Source organism: Chiloscyllium plagiosum, chromosome 18 (assembly GCF_004010195.1).
Source record: "Chiloscyllium plagiosum isolate BGI_BamShark_2017 chromosome 18, ASM401019v2, whole genome shotgun sequence".
In the NCBI taxonomy this organism is placed as follows: domain Eukaryota; kingdom Metazoa; phylum Chordata; class Chondrichthyes; order Orectolobiformes; family Hemiscylliidae; genus Chiloscyllium; species Chiloscyllium plagiosum.
In genome coordinates this window covers 65,134,553-65,154,002 of record NC_057727.1, presented here as the reverse complement: position 1 = coordinate 65,154,002, position 19,450 = coordinate 65,134,553, and the positions used below count along the sequence as shown (strand labels likewise).

At 39.8% G+C, this 19,450-nt stretch overlaps 1 protein-coding gene across 1 annotated transcript in view; it reads left to right on the top strand.

Annotated features, from left to right (window-relative positions):
- dnah1 (dynein, axonemal, heavy chain 1) overlaps nucleotides 1-19,450 on the top strand; it is a 420,700-nt gene that overhangs the window by 292,608 nt on the left and 108,642 nt on the right. Inside the window, exons 56-58 of the mRNA XM_043708503.1 lie at nucleotides 5,789-5,980; nucleotides 13,485-13,652; nucleotides 14,612-14,803. Coding sequence (XP_043564438.1) covers nucleotides 5,789-5,980; nucleotides 13,485-13,652; nucleotides 14,612-14,803 — 552 coding nt within the window. The remainder of the gene's footprint in view (nucleotides 1-5,788; nucleotides 5,981-13,484; nucleotides 13,653-14,611; nucleotides 14,804-19,450) is intronic.

Genomic DNA, 19,450 nt, shown 5'->3' with positions numbered 1-19,450 from the left:
TTCCTGAAGAAGGGCTTATGCCCGAAACGTCAATTCTCCTGTTCCTTGGATGCTGCCTGACCTGCTGCGCTTTTCCAGCAACACATTTTCAGTTCTGATCTCCAGCATCTGCAGTCCTCACTTTCTCCTCAGTCCCTATTGAGTCAGCCATTGTGTCTTGGCCAGGAGAATGTTTCCTGGAGAGGGGCTCATGCCCGAAACGTCGATTCTCCTACTCCTTGGATGCTGCCTGACCTGCTGCGCTTTTCCAGCAACACATTTTCAGCTCTGATCTCCAGCATCTGCAGTCTTCACTTTCTCCCAGGAGAATGGAGAAGCTGGGCAGATGATATCACTATCAGGAGTGGCATAGGATGAGGTTATGGGGTAGGAATCCATGCTGGAAATTGGCACTTGGATGAATTAAATGGGAAGGAAGTTACCCAAAATGGAAATAAACCGAGGATTGGGAAGATTTTGGCACAGAGCAATGAAACTGATGTAAAAAGAAAACCATAGAATATGAAAGTAAACTAGTCAAAAGCTTGAAAAGAAACTATGAAAGCTTCGATGGTATGTACAAAGGAAATATTTGGCTAAGACAAATGTGGGTTCATTACAGACAGAGTCAGAGAAATTTGAAATGAGAATGAGAAATTAAAGGAAATTAGTATTAGTAAGAAGGATATGTTGCCGAAATTAATGGAATTGAAGCATAAGTCCCCAGGACTTGATATTCTACATCTCAGATCAACATTCCCTGTAAGCTATGCTCATGCATAGTGCACCAGCAAAACAGAATGCACACTTGCCCCATGATTGTCTGCACACTGGACAGCTGCATCCAAATCCCCACGTATATAAGCAGCACATTCCTGATGAACATGTACAGCAACCCACGAATCCCTGGATTCTCTGTGTGCCAGAACAAAGCCCAGGCCTCTTGAATTCATTACCGGGCCTCCACTTCCAGCTCCAGACAAATTGTAAAAACTGGTGATCTTCAATGCACCCTCTGGAAAGGGAAAGAAGCCAGATCACAACACCTCCAGTCAGGGACTGTAGGAACAGGGTCACAAAATACTGAGTGAATTTACAGTCTTCTCAGCAGTGACAAGGAAGATCAGACACAGGGTCAGGGGAAAAGGCAGTCTTTCCAGAAGGCAGTAACAAGTAGCAAGTTACATCTCTCTTTCATATTTTAAAGCTTTGATTTCTTGTTAAGTTTAGAATATGTTCAAAAGTAAAGCGTCTGTGTCTTCAAAAAAAAATAGTGAACATAAATCATGTTCAAAAGGGAATGTCTTTCCAAGGTTATCAAGACCAAAATACCATCTTCAATACATAAACAAAACATAAAAATTTGGTGAAAGTTTCCCTTACATGAAAAGGATGATCCTGAAATGATGAAATTCCTCTTGATAATGTCACACTTGTAGTAAAGATTAATGCTCCATGCATTCTGAGCCAGACATTGGTAATCATGTAGTGAAGTACACAGCAATTATTGACAGCTGATGAAGGGCTTATGCCCGAAACGTCGACTCCCCTGCTCCTCGGATGCTGCCTGACCTGTGTTTTACCAGCACCACACTTTTCAACAATTATTGACAGCTGGCTCAGCAAGAATTACCCTTTGAATTTGTATCTGATTCGTTGTACAGTGACAATTCCTGGATGAATTGTGCAAATTACACTTCATATGTTAACAGTTTTTTGGAAGTAATGATAAATTATAAGAATGGGGAAGTTAAGTTGGAGCCTTAAAAGACTATGGTTAGGTCACAACTGAAGTACTGTCTGCAGTTTGGCTCTTGCACTGGTGGGGATGCAAAGGAGATTCACCAAGATGTTGCCTGGGATGGAGCACTTTAGCTTTGTAGAGAGGCTGTATAAGCTTGGGTTGTTTCGTTTGAAGTCGAGAAGATTGAGGAGGAAGCCTGTTAGAGTTGTATAAGATTGCAAGGGCATGAATAGAATGAATACAAAACAGCTATTTCTCTTATTTGAAGGGTCAATAATGGAGGGCATAATTTTAAGTAAAAGGTGGAGGTTTAGAGGGGATTTGAGGAAAAAAATATTTTACAAAGAGGGTGATGGGAACCTGGAATATTATGCCTAAGATAATAAGTAAGGCAGTAACCTAGTGCTAGAAGGTGGGACAGTGCAATTTTAGTGTAGCTTTTGTGGTACAGACTTGATGGGCCAAATGGTATCTTCTGTACAGTATGATTTTGTAGTCAAATAAGTTTCATTAAAATTCTGCCCAAGATGTTACCATCCAAAAGCAGTTATAAGATTAACCAATTAGAATTCATACTGTATTCCAAAGAAAGCAAGCCAGATATGATTCTCATACGAGGAAGAAGGATAGCACATGATTGGTTATATTTTCTACATTCATCACCATTCATTTGCCTAACCTTCTACCTTTTGATGAAGGGTCAAAGAGTCGTGGATCTTTGTATTGTTCAACATTGATAATTTTACTTTGGTGTGTGTTGCTTCACCCTTCTTGATCAAAGACTGATTATTTAATATTGAGCTGTGAAGAAAGGCCACAGGATTGATATCATGACATTAATGTCAGTGCTACTTGCAACTCTTCCTCTTGGTAACTTGATCTGTCTTAAGAATTATGAAGAATTATGCCTTTTTCACACAACAGAGATGAACTGAATAGGTAATATATCTACAATACAGAGGAACCTCAATTATCTGAATGACATGGCTGGGAGTATTTTGTTCGGATAATCTGAAATTCAGATAATTGAATGCCAGATAATCAAGGTTCCTCTGTATATGCTTTCTTACTGTTATCCTTCAAATTTGACAAACTCCTTCCCAGTCCTCACCAATATGAAGTAGTATGTATGTACAACAAATCTGAGACCTGAGATTGTGGGGGGATTTTAACGAAGAATGTTGCCGCTTAGATTTCTAAAGTGGATAGGTTAGGTGTTTTGCTCATAATTTTTAATGTTTTACTGAATTATTAAACTCTAAAAAGACACATTTACATTTGCTGCATGAAAAAGATACAAAAAAAGACTATGTCAACGCAGCACACTTTTACCTTCTTATGTTTTTTTTGAATATGCCTTTCCTCTTGTCATCCTCTTCAGGAGATTTAGGCTGTTAAATTACTCAGCTCTTACTATTAATGTGTCTCCCTGCAGTCGCACAGTTGCAAATTCTAACCTAGTTTCTTATCTGTTTGACACATTGTATTCAACTTGTTGTATATTGTAAGATCTTTAATTAGACATGAAGAATCATATTCGTTATAAAGCACAGTTTCTCACATTAATTTTACAATAACAGAAACAAAGCAGTCAATGCATCATGATAGAATCAGTGACTGATATTTGAAACACCTTTTGGGTATGTAATTATTTTATTAAATATATTACTGATAAGGTATGAGAAGTCTTGTTGCTATGCTTCAGAACAATTACTCAATTTGTGGCACTTTACCCGTATCATTCGAGTTATTTATTGTTCAGCATTCAAATGGCACATGGTTTAGATATTAATTTTTTATCACATAGATTTTGGATTTAATTCCAGTTCAGACTGATGGAATGAAAGTCATCCCTGTCTGTCTATTGAAGTTACTCCCAAAAATGCTGTTGGGGAGGGAGTTCCAGGATTTTGACCCAGCTACACTGGAGGAACAGTGATTTCCAAGTCATTTCAGTTCAGTGCAGGAATAGATTCTGTTATAAAACAGCGATTAAATGCAGTCTTACTCAATGTGTTCTCAAAATGGCCACCTTGCAGACTGGAAAAATGTGATGGTAGAAGAGTCAGGCTTTAAGTTGCAGTTGAAGCAAATTATTAATTTGGAATGGATCGGCTCTATTTTGCAGTTATTATTGTTCATAATATTGATACTGAAACTGCAAGCATTCCATTTCCCATTCATCTTGATCTTGATCTTGATGAAAACACCAATTAAAATTGAAAAGAAAATGCTGGAAATGCTCAGCAGGACATGCAGCATCACTGGAGAGAAACAGAATTTTCCTCACTCACCCAGAGCAGATAGAAGAATGGGCAAGGAAACTTAATTGGGTTGTAGGCAAAAAGACAGTTTCCTGATGGTGTGTTAAACTTCTGTTATTACATTCTCAGAACTTTACAGGTGGATCAGTTTCCCAACCTTTGTTTTACATTTATTAGCATGTCATGCATACTCATTAATACCCCAGCCAGCTGGAATTAAGTTCAGGAGCACAATCATGTTAGCCAAAAGGGAGTAACATGTCTGTTCACAAATTGGAATAAGGCATGAATCTGATTGGGTAGATTGCTTCCTTCATCTCCAGTGAGTACAAAAACAGAAGTTGCTGGAAAAGCTCAGCAGGTCTAGCAGCATCAGTGAAGAGAAATCAAAGTTAATGTTTTGGGTCTGGTAACCCTTCCTCAGAAGGGTTCTGTGAAAAGGTCACCGGACCCGAAACATTAATTTTGATTTTTATTCATAGATGCTGCAAGACATGCTGAGCTTATCTAGCAACTTCTATTTTTGTTTCTGATTTACAGCATCCACAGTTCCTTCAGTTTTTATCCAGTGAGTACAAAATATTCGGTTACTTGGTGACTTTATAGCCAACCAGTTTCATTGCACAAAAGCTTAGTGGTGAAGGATGAAGATTGTCCATGTTAATCAGCTCATGATAAGTTTCAGTCCTATGCAGTCCAGCTTGCTGATATGAAGCACATACAGCTTTAAGGGTGAATCCTGACTAGGCTAACAAGCCTGCACAAGCAAGGGAACCGCACTGGCTGACACCAACAAACCTGACCAAGGCAGGCAAGAGGGGCTGAACTCAAAGGGGACACAACTCAAAAGGTCACTTTCTGTACGTGTGTCCTCTTCCATGCAAGTTTTTTTTGTGAAAAACTATCATATATACAGTGTATGTTCTTCTAGTTGTGCTGAAAGGTCATTATGCTGATGGTTTATGATCCTGCTAAGTGTTGTAGCTTCTGTAATGATTTAAGTGTGAATCCTGGCAGAGTTTGAGAGTGTGCCAATAGTGCTACATTTGTAGCTGCAAATAATTGACAGACATTGATTCCACTTGAGATGTCTGTTGGAAGTACCTGGTACCCAACCTTCTGTTATTCAGCTGTGAGCAATAGCAAACTTACAACGTTAATTCTCACACGTAGGAGCACTAAGCATTGAGTAAATAATGGTGTATAACCTTGCAAAGCATAGCAGATCATTCGTCCTCTTGAGGCACTGAAGCCAGGCTCTCTTGAGCGACCCATTGGCACTGTTTTTCACAGACATGTTTGTGCAGACAGCCTTCATAATTTGAGATAGCCTCTTGTTATATTCCTGAGGAAAAGGAACTTCCCTTCTCTAATGGATCTCCTTAGGAGAAAATTGAGGGCGGCATAACTAAAGGATGGTCTCTGACATCTCCAGGGGTGAGTTGAATGATGAGCAAAGGTTGTGATGCTCCTGGGTTGCAGAGAGTGAAGTGCTGTCTGGGGTGCCTTTAAATATAGCATCTGGACATTGGAGTACAGAAGGTTCCAGTGGGCTTCAGATCTTCCTGCTCATAAAATTTGGTAGTAGACATGTGCGTATATTCATAATGAGCTGAGAAGAACCCAATTAGGAAAATCTAACTCGCTTCAAAGTGAAAGCCCCTCTTGCTTTTTGGGTCTGACATAACACTTTAGATTTCCAATACAGTATATGCAGTATTTCTCTTTTGGAAAAAGAATGAAAATGTATTTTCAAAAGATTTGGTATGTGAAGATAATGTTACTTGTGTTATACAAACAGGTACGAGGCATGCAACGCCCTCCCGTCGGTGTGAAGTTGGTAATTGAAGCAGTCTGTATTATGAAGGGAATTAAGCCAAAGAAAGTCGCAGGAGAAAAACCAGGCACTAAAGTAGATGACTATTGGGAACCTGGAAAAGGACTTTTGCAAGACCCAGCCAAGTTCTTGGAGAGTTTGTTCAAATATGATAAGGTATTGTTTGTTGAGTCTGTTGACTTTATCTTGAACGTAATTTAACTGCAACCGGGAAAATGGAATGAGCCAACAGGAAATAATAAGGAAAATCGAATGGATGCAAGCTTTGAATCAGTAAGATTAAAATTAGCCCAATTTGGGTGTATCAAACTGACTCATACCAATGTAAGGCTCAGGTAATTCAGCACAGACCAGGATACACTGAATCTTGGACATTGTACTCAGTGGAAACAATAGATGCTTTTGAGGAATAAAATACTTGTCTTGATTGTTGTGGTGTTTGGGAAGTCAATCCCTGCCATTGTAACGGTGAGTATATTTCCATTTTGTCCAGTAGTCAATGAATCCTTACTTTTTCACACTCTTGTCATGGAGTTGCATGTCTTGAGGAGAAGATCATGAAACAAACTGTGCCTCCAAATGCCTGAATTACATTACAGCCCCAGGATCTAATGAAACTCACCAGTACTGGGATTAAATGTTATAAAATCAGAAAGAATGCCCAAAGAATGTATTTACAAGATTTATGTAACCATTTAAAAGAAGACTTCAGTCTGAAATTCACCACATTATTACAGAATATAAAGATGGGCCATTTGGCCAATTGCATCTGTGCTGGCTCTCCAAAGGAACAATTCACCTTATGCTATTCCCCAGACTTCTTTCAGTAGCTCTGCACATTCTTCATTTTCAGACAATAAACTAAAATCCTCTTAAACATCACGATAGAACTTGCCTCCTCCATCACATTCGCAGCATTGCATTCCAGATCCTAACTACTCACTTTTGCTTCTTTTGTCAAGTATACTGAATCTGTCCCTCTTGTTCGTAATCCTTCCATGAAACAGCATTTGCCTATACTCTGACCAGAGCCCTCACTAACTTTGTGTATCTCTATCAAATCTCTTCTAAATTTTGTCTTCTCTAAAGAAAACAGTCCCAACTTCTCCCAACAGTTTTAAATGAAATTCCTCATTCCTCAAACTATTCCATGAATCCTTTCTGCACCTCTGTTTATTGCCTTGACAACTTTTCTAAAGAGGTAAAAACAATGGCTGCAGTTTTTAAAGTGTGATGTCTACTACTGGACACAATATTCCAACTGAAGCTGGACAAGTGTTCTATATGCAAATTTGACATACTGTTATGACATGCTCATATTAATAAAGCCTAGTATTCTATAGCTTTATTAACTGATATCTAAATCTGTCCAGCCACCCTACTATGAATTACGCACACATTGATATCCCTCTGCTTCTGCATTCACCTCAGCCATGCTTTTTATATTTCATGCTGACAAAAGACTCAGTGGAGCGCCTCTTCTCTTCTCCCACACAGTATGTAATCAGCTCAACCTCCCCCATTCCTCACCAGATTTCTTCCCTACCTGACTCCTCTCCATACACTACCAGCCTTTTTTCCTTAACAGCACTCCTGCTCACCCACTCAGCACTGAAGCTTCCCGAAAACTCCTTACCCCTTTCCTCCCTGCAAAACCTTTCCATCCTCCCCACTTCATGCCCATTCACTAGCCTCTTCTTTCTTCTATACCCTATCTTTCCCCCACCCCTTTCCATCTGATTTTTCTATTTAGTCTGAACTTGGCTCCTCATTGCTGCATCTCCTTGTATGTTGGTGATTTAGCTCCTCTTTAGCTAGCACTAGTGCTGGGAACCTCATAGCCAAAGATCAAACTCAAGCCACAACAAGCCAAAAAGTGCAACCTCTTCCTTTTTTTTATTCATTCAAGGATGTAAACATCATTGATTGGGCAGGCATTTATTACTCATTCTTAGATACCCTTGAGAAGGTGATGGTGAGCTGCTTTCTTGAACAACAGTAGTTCATTTGGGGTAGGTAGACCCACAATTCCATTCGAGAAAGAGTTCCAGAGTTGTGACCCATTGACACTGGAAGACAAACAATACATTTCCAAGACAGGATGGTGACTAGCTTGGATGGCAACTTGCAGGTGGTGGTGTCCCTATATATCTGCTGCTCTGACATGGTGATGGTCCTGGTTTGAAAAGTGCTGCCTAAGGAGTTCTGATGAACTTCTGCAGTGCACCTTGTCGATGGCACACACTGGTGTTACTGAGCACCAGTGGTGGAGCGAGTAAAGGTTTGTGGATGTGGTGCCGAGCGAGCTGCTTTGCCTTGGATAGTGGCAAGCTTCTTGAGTATTGTTGGAGCTGAACTCTTCCAGATAGGTGAGGAGTATTCCATCACTTCCTTAACTTATTCAGTAGCTTGGTAAACAAGATGGCCTTGGGCAGGCCAAGGTATATCTGGTCTGGTACAAGTCTGAGTGACTAAAATATTAAGTAAATTTTCTCACTGATTCCACCAGTGGCATAAAATAGCAGTGATGATTTCCTTAGAATGATCCAGTCTCATGATTGCTGATGACTGTCTCTTCTTTCATTTTTCAATTTTCTACCTCTTGGGTAAAAGATGCTGAAAAACAATGGTGAAAATGCAGCTGAAAATCTCCTAAATGCTGGCAGTAAGGCCAGCTAGAGTAACTGTTCCAGGTCCTGCAATCATAAGTTTCCTCTCTTCTGCTGCTTCTGCTCCTCCAATTATAGTTTCTCTAGAATGGAAAATATAATTGTAGAAACTGGAGCTGTCACCTCAGGCAGATTGTTTATGTCTGATTTTCTTTTTAAGAAATGAACAATGAGTTTTATTGACAGTTACACTAAGCAGTAACTATAATAGTGGATCCACCATGAACACATTAACTGATGAAGCTGGCTAAAAGGGCCAGCTGGCCTACTCCTGCTCTTAGTTTTGAGGTTTCTGTAAGTGCTGCCTCCAACCTACATGCAGCTTCATGGGTTACTGGTCAACTTTCAGTTCCAGGTTTGTTTAAAAGGCCAGCATTTCAGTGAAATGAAACAAAATTATTTTCCATGCCTTTATGAATTTGTTCATATATTTAGTCACAGCCAAACATTAATTTGTAATTCCTGTGGACTACAGAACATTCATGATTGGATTCATGAGTCATAAAGTCCTACAGCACAGAGAAAGAGCTTTTGGCCCCAACTAGTCCGTGCTGACCAAATTGTCCATCCATGTTAACCCCATTTCCTTGCACTTGGCCCATGTCCTTCTAATCTTTTCCTATCCATATATTTGTCCAAATGCCTTTTAAAGTTTTAATGTACATGCCTCAACCACTTCTGCTAGAGGCTCATTCCATATGTGTACCACCCTCTACATAAAAAGGTTGCCCCTCAGGTTCCCTTTTATTCTTTCCTCTCTAATCTTAAACTGATGCCCTCTAGTCCTCGATTCCCCAACCCTGGGAAAACAAACTGAGTGCATTTACCCTATCCATGCCAGGCCAGGTGTTTGATTTAGTGGTAGGTGAGCACTTTGGAGAGAGTGACCTTAATTCACTTAGCAATGGAAAGGGATAAGTACATGCCACAGTTAGAGATGGGGAAATGGCAATTAGGCAAGACTTAGGAGGCATAGAATGGGGTAGCAAAATGCAGACTATCGAAATGTGGAGCTGGTTTTAGGGACAGATATTGCGTGTCCTTGATAGGTATGTCCCTGTCAGGCAGGGAGGAAGTGATAAGGTAAGAGAACTGTGGTTTACTAAAGAAATTGTATCTCTTGTTAAGCGGAAGAGGGAGGCTTATGTGATGTTGAGACGAGATGGTTCATATGAGGCGATGAAGAGTTACAGATTAGCTAGGAAGGATTTAAAGAGAGAGTTAAGAAGAGCAAGGGGGGAACATGAGCAGTCTTTAGCAGGTAGAATAAAAGAGAACCCTAAAGCTTTCTATAGGTATGTGAGGAATAAAAGGATGGCTAGGGTAAGAATAGGGCCAGTCAAAGACAAAAGTGGGAAGTTGTGTGTGGTCTCTGTGCAGATCAGAGAGGTGCTAAATGAATATTTCTCATCTGTTTTCACTCAGGAAAAGGAGAATATTGCAGAGAAGAAGACGGAGATACGGTCTAGACTAGAAAGGATTGATGTTAGTAAGGAAGAGGTGTGAAAGTAGATAAGACCCCTGAGCTGGATGGTATTTATCCGAGAATTCTCTGGGAAGCTAGGGAGGAGATAGCGGAGCCTTTGGTATTGATCTTTGAATCAACATTGTATGCAGGTTTAGAACCAGAGGACTGGAGGGTACAAATGTTGTGCCCTTGTTCAAGAAGGGCAGTAGAGGTGCCCATGTAATTATAGACCAGAGAGCCTTATGTCTGTTGTAGGAAAAGTCTTGGAAAGGATTATAAGAGATAGAATTTATAGTCAACTAACAAGCAACAATTTGATTGGAGATAGTCAACGGTTTCGTCAAGGACAGGTCATGTCTCATAAACCTCATTGAGTTTTTTGAGAAACCATGTGGAACCTTATCAAAGGCTTTACTGAAGTTCATGTACACCACATCAACTGCCCTACCCTCATCCACATGCTTGGTTTTTGGAGAAAATGTGGAGGTATGGGATTGAGGGTGATTTAGCAGTTTGGATTAGAAACTGGATTTAATAGAGACGTACAAGATGATCAGAGGATTAGATTGGGTGGATAGCGAGAGCCTTTTCCTAGAGTGATGATATTGGCTTGTACGAGGGAAGATAACTGCAAATTGAGGGGTGATAGATTTAAGACAGATGTCAGAAGCAGGTTCTTTACTCAGAGGGTAGTAAGGGCATGGAATGCCCTGCCTGCCAATGTAGATAACTCAGCCATGTTAGGGGCATTTAACCAGTCCTTGGATAAGCATATGGATGATAATGGGATTGTGCGGGGGGATGGGCTTAGATTAGTTCACAGGTCAGCACAACATTGAGGGCTGAAGGGCTTGTTCTGTGCTGTATTGTTCAATGTTCTATACCTCTCATAATCTTATATACTTCTATAAGATCCCCCCCTCATTCTCCTATGCTCGAAAGAAAAATGTCTGAGTTTGTCCGACCTTTCCCTATAACTCAGATCATTGAATCCTGGCAACATCCTTGTAAATTTCTTCTGCACTCTTACCAGTTTAATAACATTCTTCCTTTAGCAAGGTGACCAAAACTGAACACAACCCTCCAAGCGTGGCCTCACCAACATTCTGCACAACTGCAAGATAGCTTCCCAATTCTGTACTCAATGGCCTGATTGATGAAGGCCAGTGTGCCAAAAGCCTTCTTCACTGCCCTGTCAACCTGTGACTCCACTTTCAGAGAACCATGCACTTGAACTCCAAGGTCCCTCTGTTCCACTACACCCCTTAAGGACCTACCAGTTGCCATGAAACTCCTGCCTTGATTTGACTTTCCAAAATGTAAGAACTCACATTTATCTATATTAATTTCCATTTGCCATTTCTCAGCTCACTTCCGCAGCTGATCAACTTGCTGCTACAAATTCTAATAACCTTCCTCGCTGTCCATGATACCATCTATTTTAGTGTCATCTGCAAACTTATTGACCATGCCTTGGACATTCTTATCCAAATCATTGATTTTGATAGTAAATAGTAATAGGCCTAGCATCAACCCCTGAGGCATTTCACTAGTCACAGGCCTCCAGTCCGACAAGCATCCTTCCTCTATTATCCTCTGCTTCCTACCATCAAACCTTGTGTATCCAATTTGCCAGTTCTGCCTGGATTCCATGCAATCTAACCTTCCACAGGAGTCTACCAAGTGGAACCTTATCGAGGGCCTTACTGAAATCCATATGTCTATCCCCTGCCCTTGTCAACTTTCCTGGTCACTTGATCAAAGAACTCTAACAAGTTTGTGAGGTATGATCTCCCAATGCAACGTGTGACATTTGGTTTTGGAAAAGTTAGAGAAACATATCAATACAAAATTACAGATCTTTTCTGAAACTGCAGTTGTTTGTGCTTTTCCTTCGTGGTATTTTCCTCATTCTGAATAAATTTATTTTTTTGGGTGATACAGTCAAGTCATAATAATTGGTCAGTTCTCCTAACTTAATTAAATTGTTTGAAATTATCAGCTTGGTGAAAACCAAAGGTTGGGAAATCACTGTGAATATTAACAAGTGTAGGACATGTTCTTATGATCATCCTATGTCATTTTAATGTAGGCGTTAACCTGTTTAGTTTAAATGGGCTACCATATAATTTAAACTAGCAGATTAAACTAGCCAGGGGTGGGGGCGTGTGGCTCAGTGGTTAGCAATGCAGCCTCACAGCACTAGAGGCCCAAGTTCAATTCTAGTCTCAGATGACTTGAGTATGTATGTTCTCCCCATGGTAAAATGAGTTTCCAACAGGTTTCTTTCCACAGTCCAAATATGTGAGAGCTAGAGTTGATTAACTATGGGGAAATGCAGGGATAGAGGGATGGGGTGGCTGGATCTGGGTGAGATCCTCTTCTGAGGGCTGGGTGTGGACTTGTTGGGCCAAACGGCCTCCTTCTAAACTGTAGGGATTCTATGATTGAGGGATGATGTAATAATGTATCATTGCTTACCTGCTAATACAGTAGTTTCCAGTCTATAGTCTTATTTCAATTTTATTTTTCTGTACCCTCACCAACAGCCATGACTCTTGCTGATGTATATTTGCACAGCATTGGCTGTTCATATGGGAATTTAAAATTCTCATCCTTGTTTTCCGATCCCGCTATGGCCTTTCACTTCTTACCACCACACAACTCTCCAACTATCCACATTCTCAATGCTGCCACCTCTTCTAGCCTACAACCCTCGAGCATACATTAGCTTCCGATTCAGATGTTTTGCACCTTCTTGATTTTTAACTGCTTTCATTTTCTGATTCTAATTAAGAAATTTGCAGCTCTGCCTTCAGCTGCCTGCTGGTCCTAAGCTCCAGAATTCACTCCCGAAACCTCTGCACTATTTTTGTAATATTCTATAATGTAGAGTACATAAATAATGTCACCTAAAGACTCACTGCAAACAGTCAATGGGAGCCAATACGATTGAGCTCCTGGCTTAAGTTAACCCCAACAGGATTTTATATCTCCTTGTATGAAGTTCTTGGAAAGTTTGACAAGGACTAATTGGCAATAGTTAAGTGTTTTACTTAGAACAAAAATGGGATCATATATACATAATATAAAAAGCAAGTGAACAATAAAGGTAAAGCTCACCTTTCAGGACTCAGTCATATTCTGGTATTAAAATAATTATTTCACAAGTTCTCTTTCAAAAAATGTGAGTTTGGACTCAACTTTATAGTGGAAGATGTTGCTGCTGATCAGCATATGCTAATCTATTCAGGTAGCTCTTATGTCAGATAGGTTAGCTCCATTGGCTGGACAACTGGTTTGCAGCGTTTGGTAATACTAATAGAATAGGTTCAATTCCCACAACAGCTGAGGTTATCACACAAGGCCCTCTTTCCCAACCCTTCCCCTTGCCTCTCACTTTCTAATGAAAGAGTAGCTCAATGTTCCAGTAAGTCTATGGTGAGTTCACCTTTTACTTAAAGATGCCAAACAAATGCAACTAGTTATTGTGTAACTATTAGGAATCCTTGTATCTCACCAGGACAACATTCCTGATTCTATAATCAAATCGATCCAACCATACATTGACAATGAGGACTTCATGCCTGCCGCTATTGCCAAGGTTTCAAAAGCCTGTACTTCTATTTGCCAGTGGGTTCGGGCCATGCACAAGTACCACTTCATCGCCAAAGCTGTGGAACCTAAGAGGGTATGTACTTATACTTGTTAATACGTGACTCTTAAAGCTGTGCTCTAAATTTTTCAGGCAGACTTAATCATAGACCTATAATAGATAAAAACTTTGTATTCCTGCATCTTTTTCCAAGCTACTATCAGTTCTGAAGTTGGGACACTGAACCTACAGCATTAACTGTGATTTTTCTCCACATATGATGCCAGACCTGCTGAGATTTTCTAGCAATTTCTGTTTTTGAAATAGTTTGAGCAGTGTGTTAACTTGCTGAGTTACCAGTGAATGATATGCAGTGAATTTTCTGAATACTGTTGCCTTAGTAATGAACCTCCTTGATAAGGGAACCAATTGTTCTTGGTTTTTTTTTCTTTATTCATTCGTGAGATGACAGTGCCGCTGGCTAGGTAGCATTTATTGCCCATCTCTAATTGCCCAGATGGCAGTTGAGAGTCAACCACATTGCTGTGGATCTGGAGTCACATGTAGGCCAGACCAGGTAAGGCTGGCAGACTTCTTTCCCTAAAGGACATTAGTGAACTAGATGGGTTTTTCTAACAATTGGCAATGATTTATAATCATCATTAGATTTTTAATTCCAGATATTTATTGAATTCAAATTCCACCATCTGCTAGGTTCACAGAACCTTATCTGGATTGCTGGATTAACAGTCCAGTGATTATACCACTCGGCCATCAACTCACCTTGTATGTAATTACAACTGAACAATAATTTGTTGGTTAAATAGTTGTTACACTGAAGTGATGTAACAAAATGAAAAGTCAATTTGTGTATGAGTACTGATTTGTGACTTTTTTTTATTATCCGTGTAGAATATGAAGGATTTAGACCAGATAAATTGCAATATTTCAACAATACATGAGCTGTATATTTTATGAAATATTTGTGCCATTCTAAAGCACAGTATTTACTGGTAATAGAGTAACAAATTATTCATTTATCTCTTTTTACACAGCAAGCTCTCCGTGAAGCTCAGGAAGATCTGGATATAACTCAGAAGATTCTAGAGGAAGCGAAGAGCCGTCTGGAAGATGTGGAACTTGGAATAGCTGCTCTTGAAGCAAAATACTTAGACTGTATAACAAAGAAAGAAGAGCTAGAAAATAAATGTGAACAATGTGAGCAGAGATTAATCAGAGCCGATAAGGTAATAAGCATACGCATTTCCATTTTGCTCGTGCTGCTGGTAAACCGAATGCTTAAGTTTTTCAAATTCTTCAGAATGTAAACTTAGCCAACTGCAACATTTTAATTCTTCAGCACCAAGCAGTAAATGATAAATAATGATAATAACTGTAGACCTATGGCAAGAATGGTAAGAGAAAACATTCACCGGAATCTATTCACACTATGGACTTCATTTCTTATCCATTTGGCATTGATTTTTCATGATGCTAATAGGTCCTTTTAAACTGTTTCTTGACCAATCAAGACCTCTTTGCAGCCATCTGATAATACTGGATTTGTGAAGACCAGATTGCATTTGTGGTGCAGTCCAAACAATGACTCACATTGATGAGGGGTGTCAGTCAATTAAATTTGAAGGTGGGGTTAGAAACCTCTATCTTGGAACTGACAAGGATATTGCTTGGTTCTATGATTATGCGTATGCTAAATAAATAAAATGAATTCTGAGCAGTACAATATTATCAATCTACCCAATCATTACAAAGCATTTCTAGGCATAGCCTCACTTCCTGCACCTGTATTATTTCTCTTGGAGTCTTCAAGACATATCTGCAGGGTGCCATTATCCAAAGACATGACAAAAGGTTTTCATGTACATTGATGACATCCAGTTCTTCCGCATCACCTCTTCCAACATCTCCTTTTACTGGTATCAGACTGTTTCCCAACATCATTAAACATTTCAAAGACCAAAGCTATTGCCTTAGCTCCGAGGACAAACTTACAATTTTATTTTTCGTCTTAAGTGGAACCAGATCACACTGAACTTCAGTGCCCCCATCATACTGAGCTCAACTTCCTACATCTCACAATCATAAAAACCACCTAGATCCATCTCTATAACAGCACCTTTCAAAGCATCTATCTCATGGCACTGTTGCTATCTTCAGAATTTAAGGTAATTCTTGGACCTTTGTTCTGCTTGAATTATAAAATTACTGTTAGCCAAAGTTATACTCCTTTTATTTCTAAACCCAGAAATCCATCTTGTTTTCACCTCTTTACAAGAACTAAATAGGATCAGAAGAACTAGGAGCAGCAGAAGGCCATTTGGCCCCTCAATCTATATTATTACAGTGGATTCTGTTTATGTTCTTAACTCTACTTTGCTGCCTCCCTCCCATAACCCTTGACAACACTATATATCAAAACTCGAACTCAACTTGAATATATCCAATGACTAATCTACGCCAGCTTTTAAAAAAAAGAATTACAAACACTGTTGACCCACTAAGAAATTTCTTGTCTCCATAGGAGATGGCTCAGTTTCAGACAGTATCTTATGTGAGAAATGAGTCATTTTCAAACCGTATCTTATGTGAGAAATGAGTCATTTTCAGACAGTTTCTTATGTGAGAAATGACTCCGTTTCAGACAGTATCTTATTATAGAAGTGACTCATTTTCAATCAGTTTCCACTGTTTTGGATTCCTCCATGAGGGCAAATGTCCTCTCAACATTGACCCTTTCAGAATCTTGTATGTTCCACCAACCTGCTCATAATTTCCATCGAAGATAATCCCTTCATTCCACGAATATGTCTAGTCAGTCTCCCTAAACTGCCTCTAATGTAAATATATCCCTGATTAAATAAGACCAAAACTGATCATAGTACTCCAGATGTGGTCCCACCACTGCTGTGTAAAGTTGTAGCAAGACCTCCATACTTTTACAAAAATATAATACTGCAGATGATGGAAATGTGCAATAAACACAGCAAATGCCAGAAATAATCAGCAAGTCAGGCATCATCAGTGGAGAGAAGAATAGAGTTAATAGGTGAAATGTTTGGCTCTTACTGGTGGTGAGCAGAAGCAAAATTTAATGAGGTGGTTTGATGCTGTCCCTGAACCGCACTCTGTACTCATCTCTGCTGGAAGTTAGTTCTGAGCAGGAAGATCAATAGTTGACGTTCCCACCAGACAAGCAATTGGTGCCCTTAAGTGGCCAATTAATGACCACAAAGAGCTTCATCCCACCATGGCTGGTATTAATCCATTTGAAGTGGGCTGGTCACCGTACAGCATGCATGTTGTACAGCTTCACTGCTATATCTTTCAAACAAAGGCACTCATTGCTTGTTCAAGGGACTGGACATCCAAAAGGAATGTAGCCAGCTTCTATCCTTGCTATTGACCCTGCTCATCCTTGTCTTCCTCACTCCCAAATTAGTCACCTATAGCTTGGGTTTCTGATCAATCCCTGAACTTTGTTTTCTTGAAGCTACAATAACTTTTGATGCTTAGGAGAAGGAGTAAACCATTCAGCCTATCAAGCTCTCAAATCTGCTCTACCATTTTAGATCATAGCTGATCAGCTATCTCAATGCCATTTCCCAGCACTAGCTCCCTATCACTTGATATCATTAGTATTAGAATTCCACTGATTTCTGTGCATACTCATTGACCAAGTCCATGCCACTTCTGAGGTAGAAAATTTGCAAGTTTCATTACCATCTGAGTGAAGAAATTCCTCCTCATCCAAGTCCCAAATGGTTTGCCCTTTATTCTGAGAATACAGACCCTATCTCCTCAATCTTTGTAATAGATAGTACCACCAACTGAGAAATCAGTTCTGCTGAGACCCCTTTGCAGTCCTGCATGGAAAGTATATCGCCCTTTGGGTATGGGAACCAAAACTTCGCACAATACTTCAGTTATGGTCTCATCAAGGCTCCACATGGAGGTAGCATGACTGGTTTATTCTTGTACTCAAATCCATGATTCCATTGGCCTCCCTAATTGCTTACTGCACCTGTATATTAGCTTTCAGTGACTTATGAACAAGGATGCCAGAATCCTTTTCGACCTCAACACTTCTCAAACCCCTACCATGTAAGAAAAACTCTTCATTTCCATTCCTACCATCCACATTGTATTCCATCTGCCACATTCTCGCCTACTGCCTCAGTCTGTCCAAATCCTCTATACACACACATGCACACACCTCCCCCATCCCCCCCCCCACAAATTTAAGTGATGTGGTCCCCATATATAAACTTTTGCAAAAGGTTGTGAACAGTTGGTGCCCAAGCTTTGATCTTTGTAGTACCTTGCCATGTCCTGAGAATGACTCATTTATATAAGTTTCAATTCTGTTTTCTTTGACTTAAAAAAACCTCAATTATATCAGCACATCACCCACCAGCCCATGTGCTCTTAATTTTTATTACTCAGCTCCTGTATGAAACTTTATCAAAATCTATTCAAAAACCGAAAATATACCAAATCCACTGGTTCTGCCTTATTCTCTCTCCAAGTAATACCTCAAAAAAACTCAGCATGTTTTTCAAGCATGATTTCCCTTTAATAGATACATGTTGTCTCTGTCCATTCAGATTGTTATCTTCTAAGTTGTTCCCGTCCCTAGGCACTGCCTGATTGACTTTTTTTAAATCGGCCCTTCTGGTCAAAATACAGAACAGCTCTCTCAATGGCATGCCAGTCAGTAAGTGGCAAGATACTTCAACAAGAGTTTTCCCAAGCTTTTCGATTGGACTTCTCTCTCTAGCAAGATCACCTCTCACTCTTCAATGAGTATAAGCCCATCTGCTAAATCTTCCCTTGTAAGCTAACAAGTTAATTCCAAGAATTACCCTAGTGAACTCTCTCTGTCTCGAAAGCAAAAATATCATTCCTGAAATAAGGAGACCAAAACAGTTATATAGAAACTTCTCTAACTTTTATATTCTATTCCCGTTGTACAAAAGGCCAACTTTCATTGTCTTCCCCATTTCTTGCTGTATCTGCATGTTGACATTTGTCAGATGAGGATGCCCAGGTCCCCCTGTAACACAGCACAACACATATTTAAATAATATTCAGCATTCCTATTTTTTTTCAGCAAATTGGACTTTTTTTGTCTCCCATTACATTCCAAATTTTTGCTTACTCACGTAACTTCTCTGTACCCTTCATTTTTCTGTATCCTCCACCCAGCCTGCTTTTCTACTTAATTTCACACATCATCAACAAATGTGGCTATAATCCTCTTGGCCCATTTATCCTGATTCTCTATTTCCTGTTAGCCAGTTCTCTGTCCATTCTAATATATTCTCACCCTCACTTAAACAGAAATATTGGCTCCTGCTTCTTCAGTTCTAAAATGCCGCCTGTAAGCAGCTGTCTATAGTCACTAATTGACTAATTTAACGAAAATCAGGGTGAGTGACTTTGCACCACACAGCAAGCCTTCTGACCCCTGTGCAAGTCTGACAGTGAGGCCTGCAGAAAGATCAGAAAAAAAGTTCCGTTTGTGATCTGTATCTGAGCTGAGAAAAGTTAGAATATCTGAGCTGAGAAAAGTTAGAAATCTACTAGATTTTGACTGAGTGAAAGGCACAAGGGTGGGAACAAGAACAAAAGTAAGGGTTGTGATAGGATAGAGGAAATATGTTTTGGTAGGGTATGACTTGCAAGCTCCTGAATAGCTGTCATTTGCAATAAAGGAAATAAGAAGAATAAACAAATCCAAAATGCCTCAGAAGCCTCTGTCTGTCTTGTATGCCGTCTGGCAGTAAAGATTTATCTGCTCAACTGCCGGCCAACTTCTGATATCATGTCCGACTTTTAAATTTGGCAGGACATATGGGAAATCCATTCTTCCA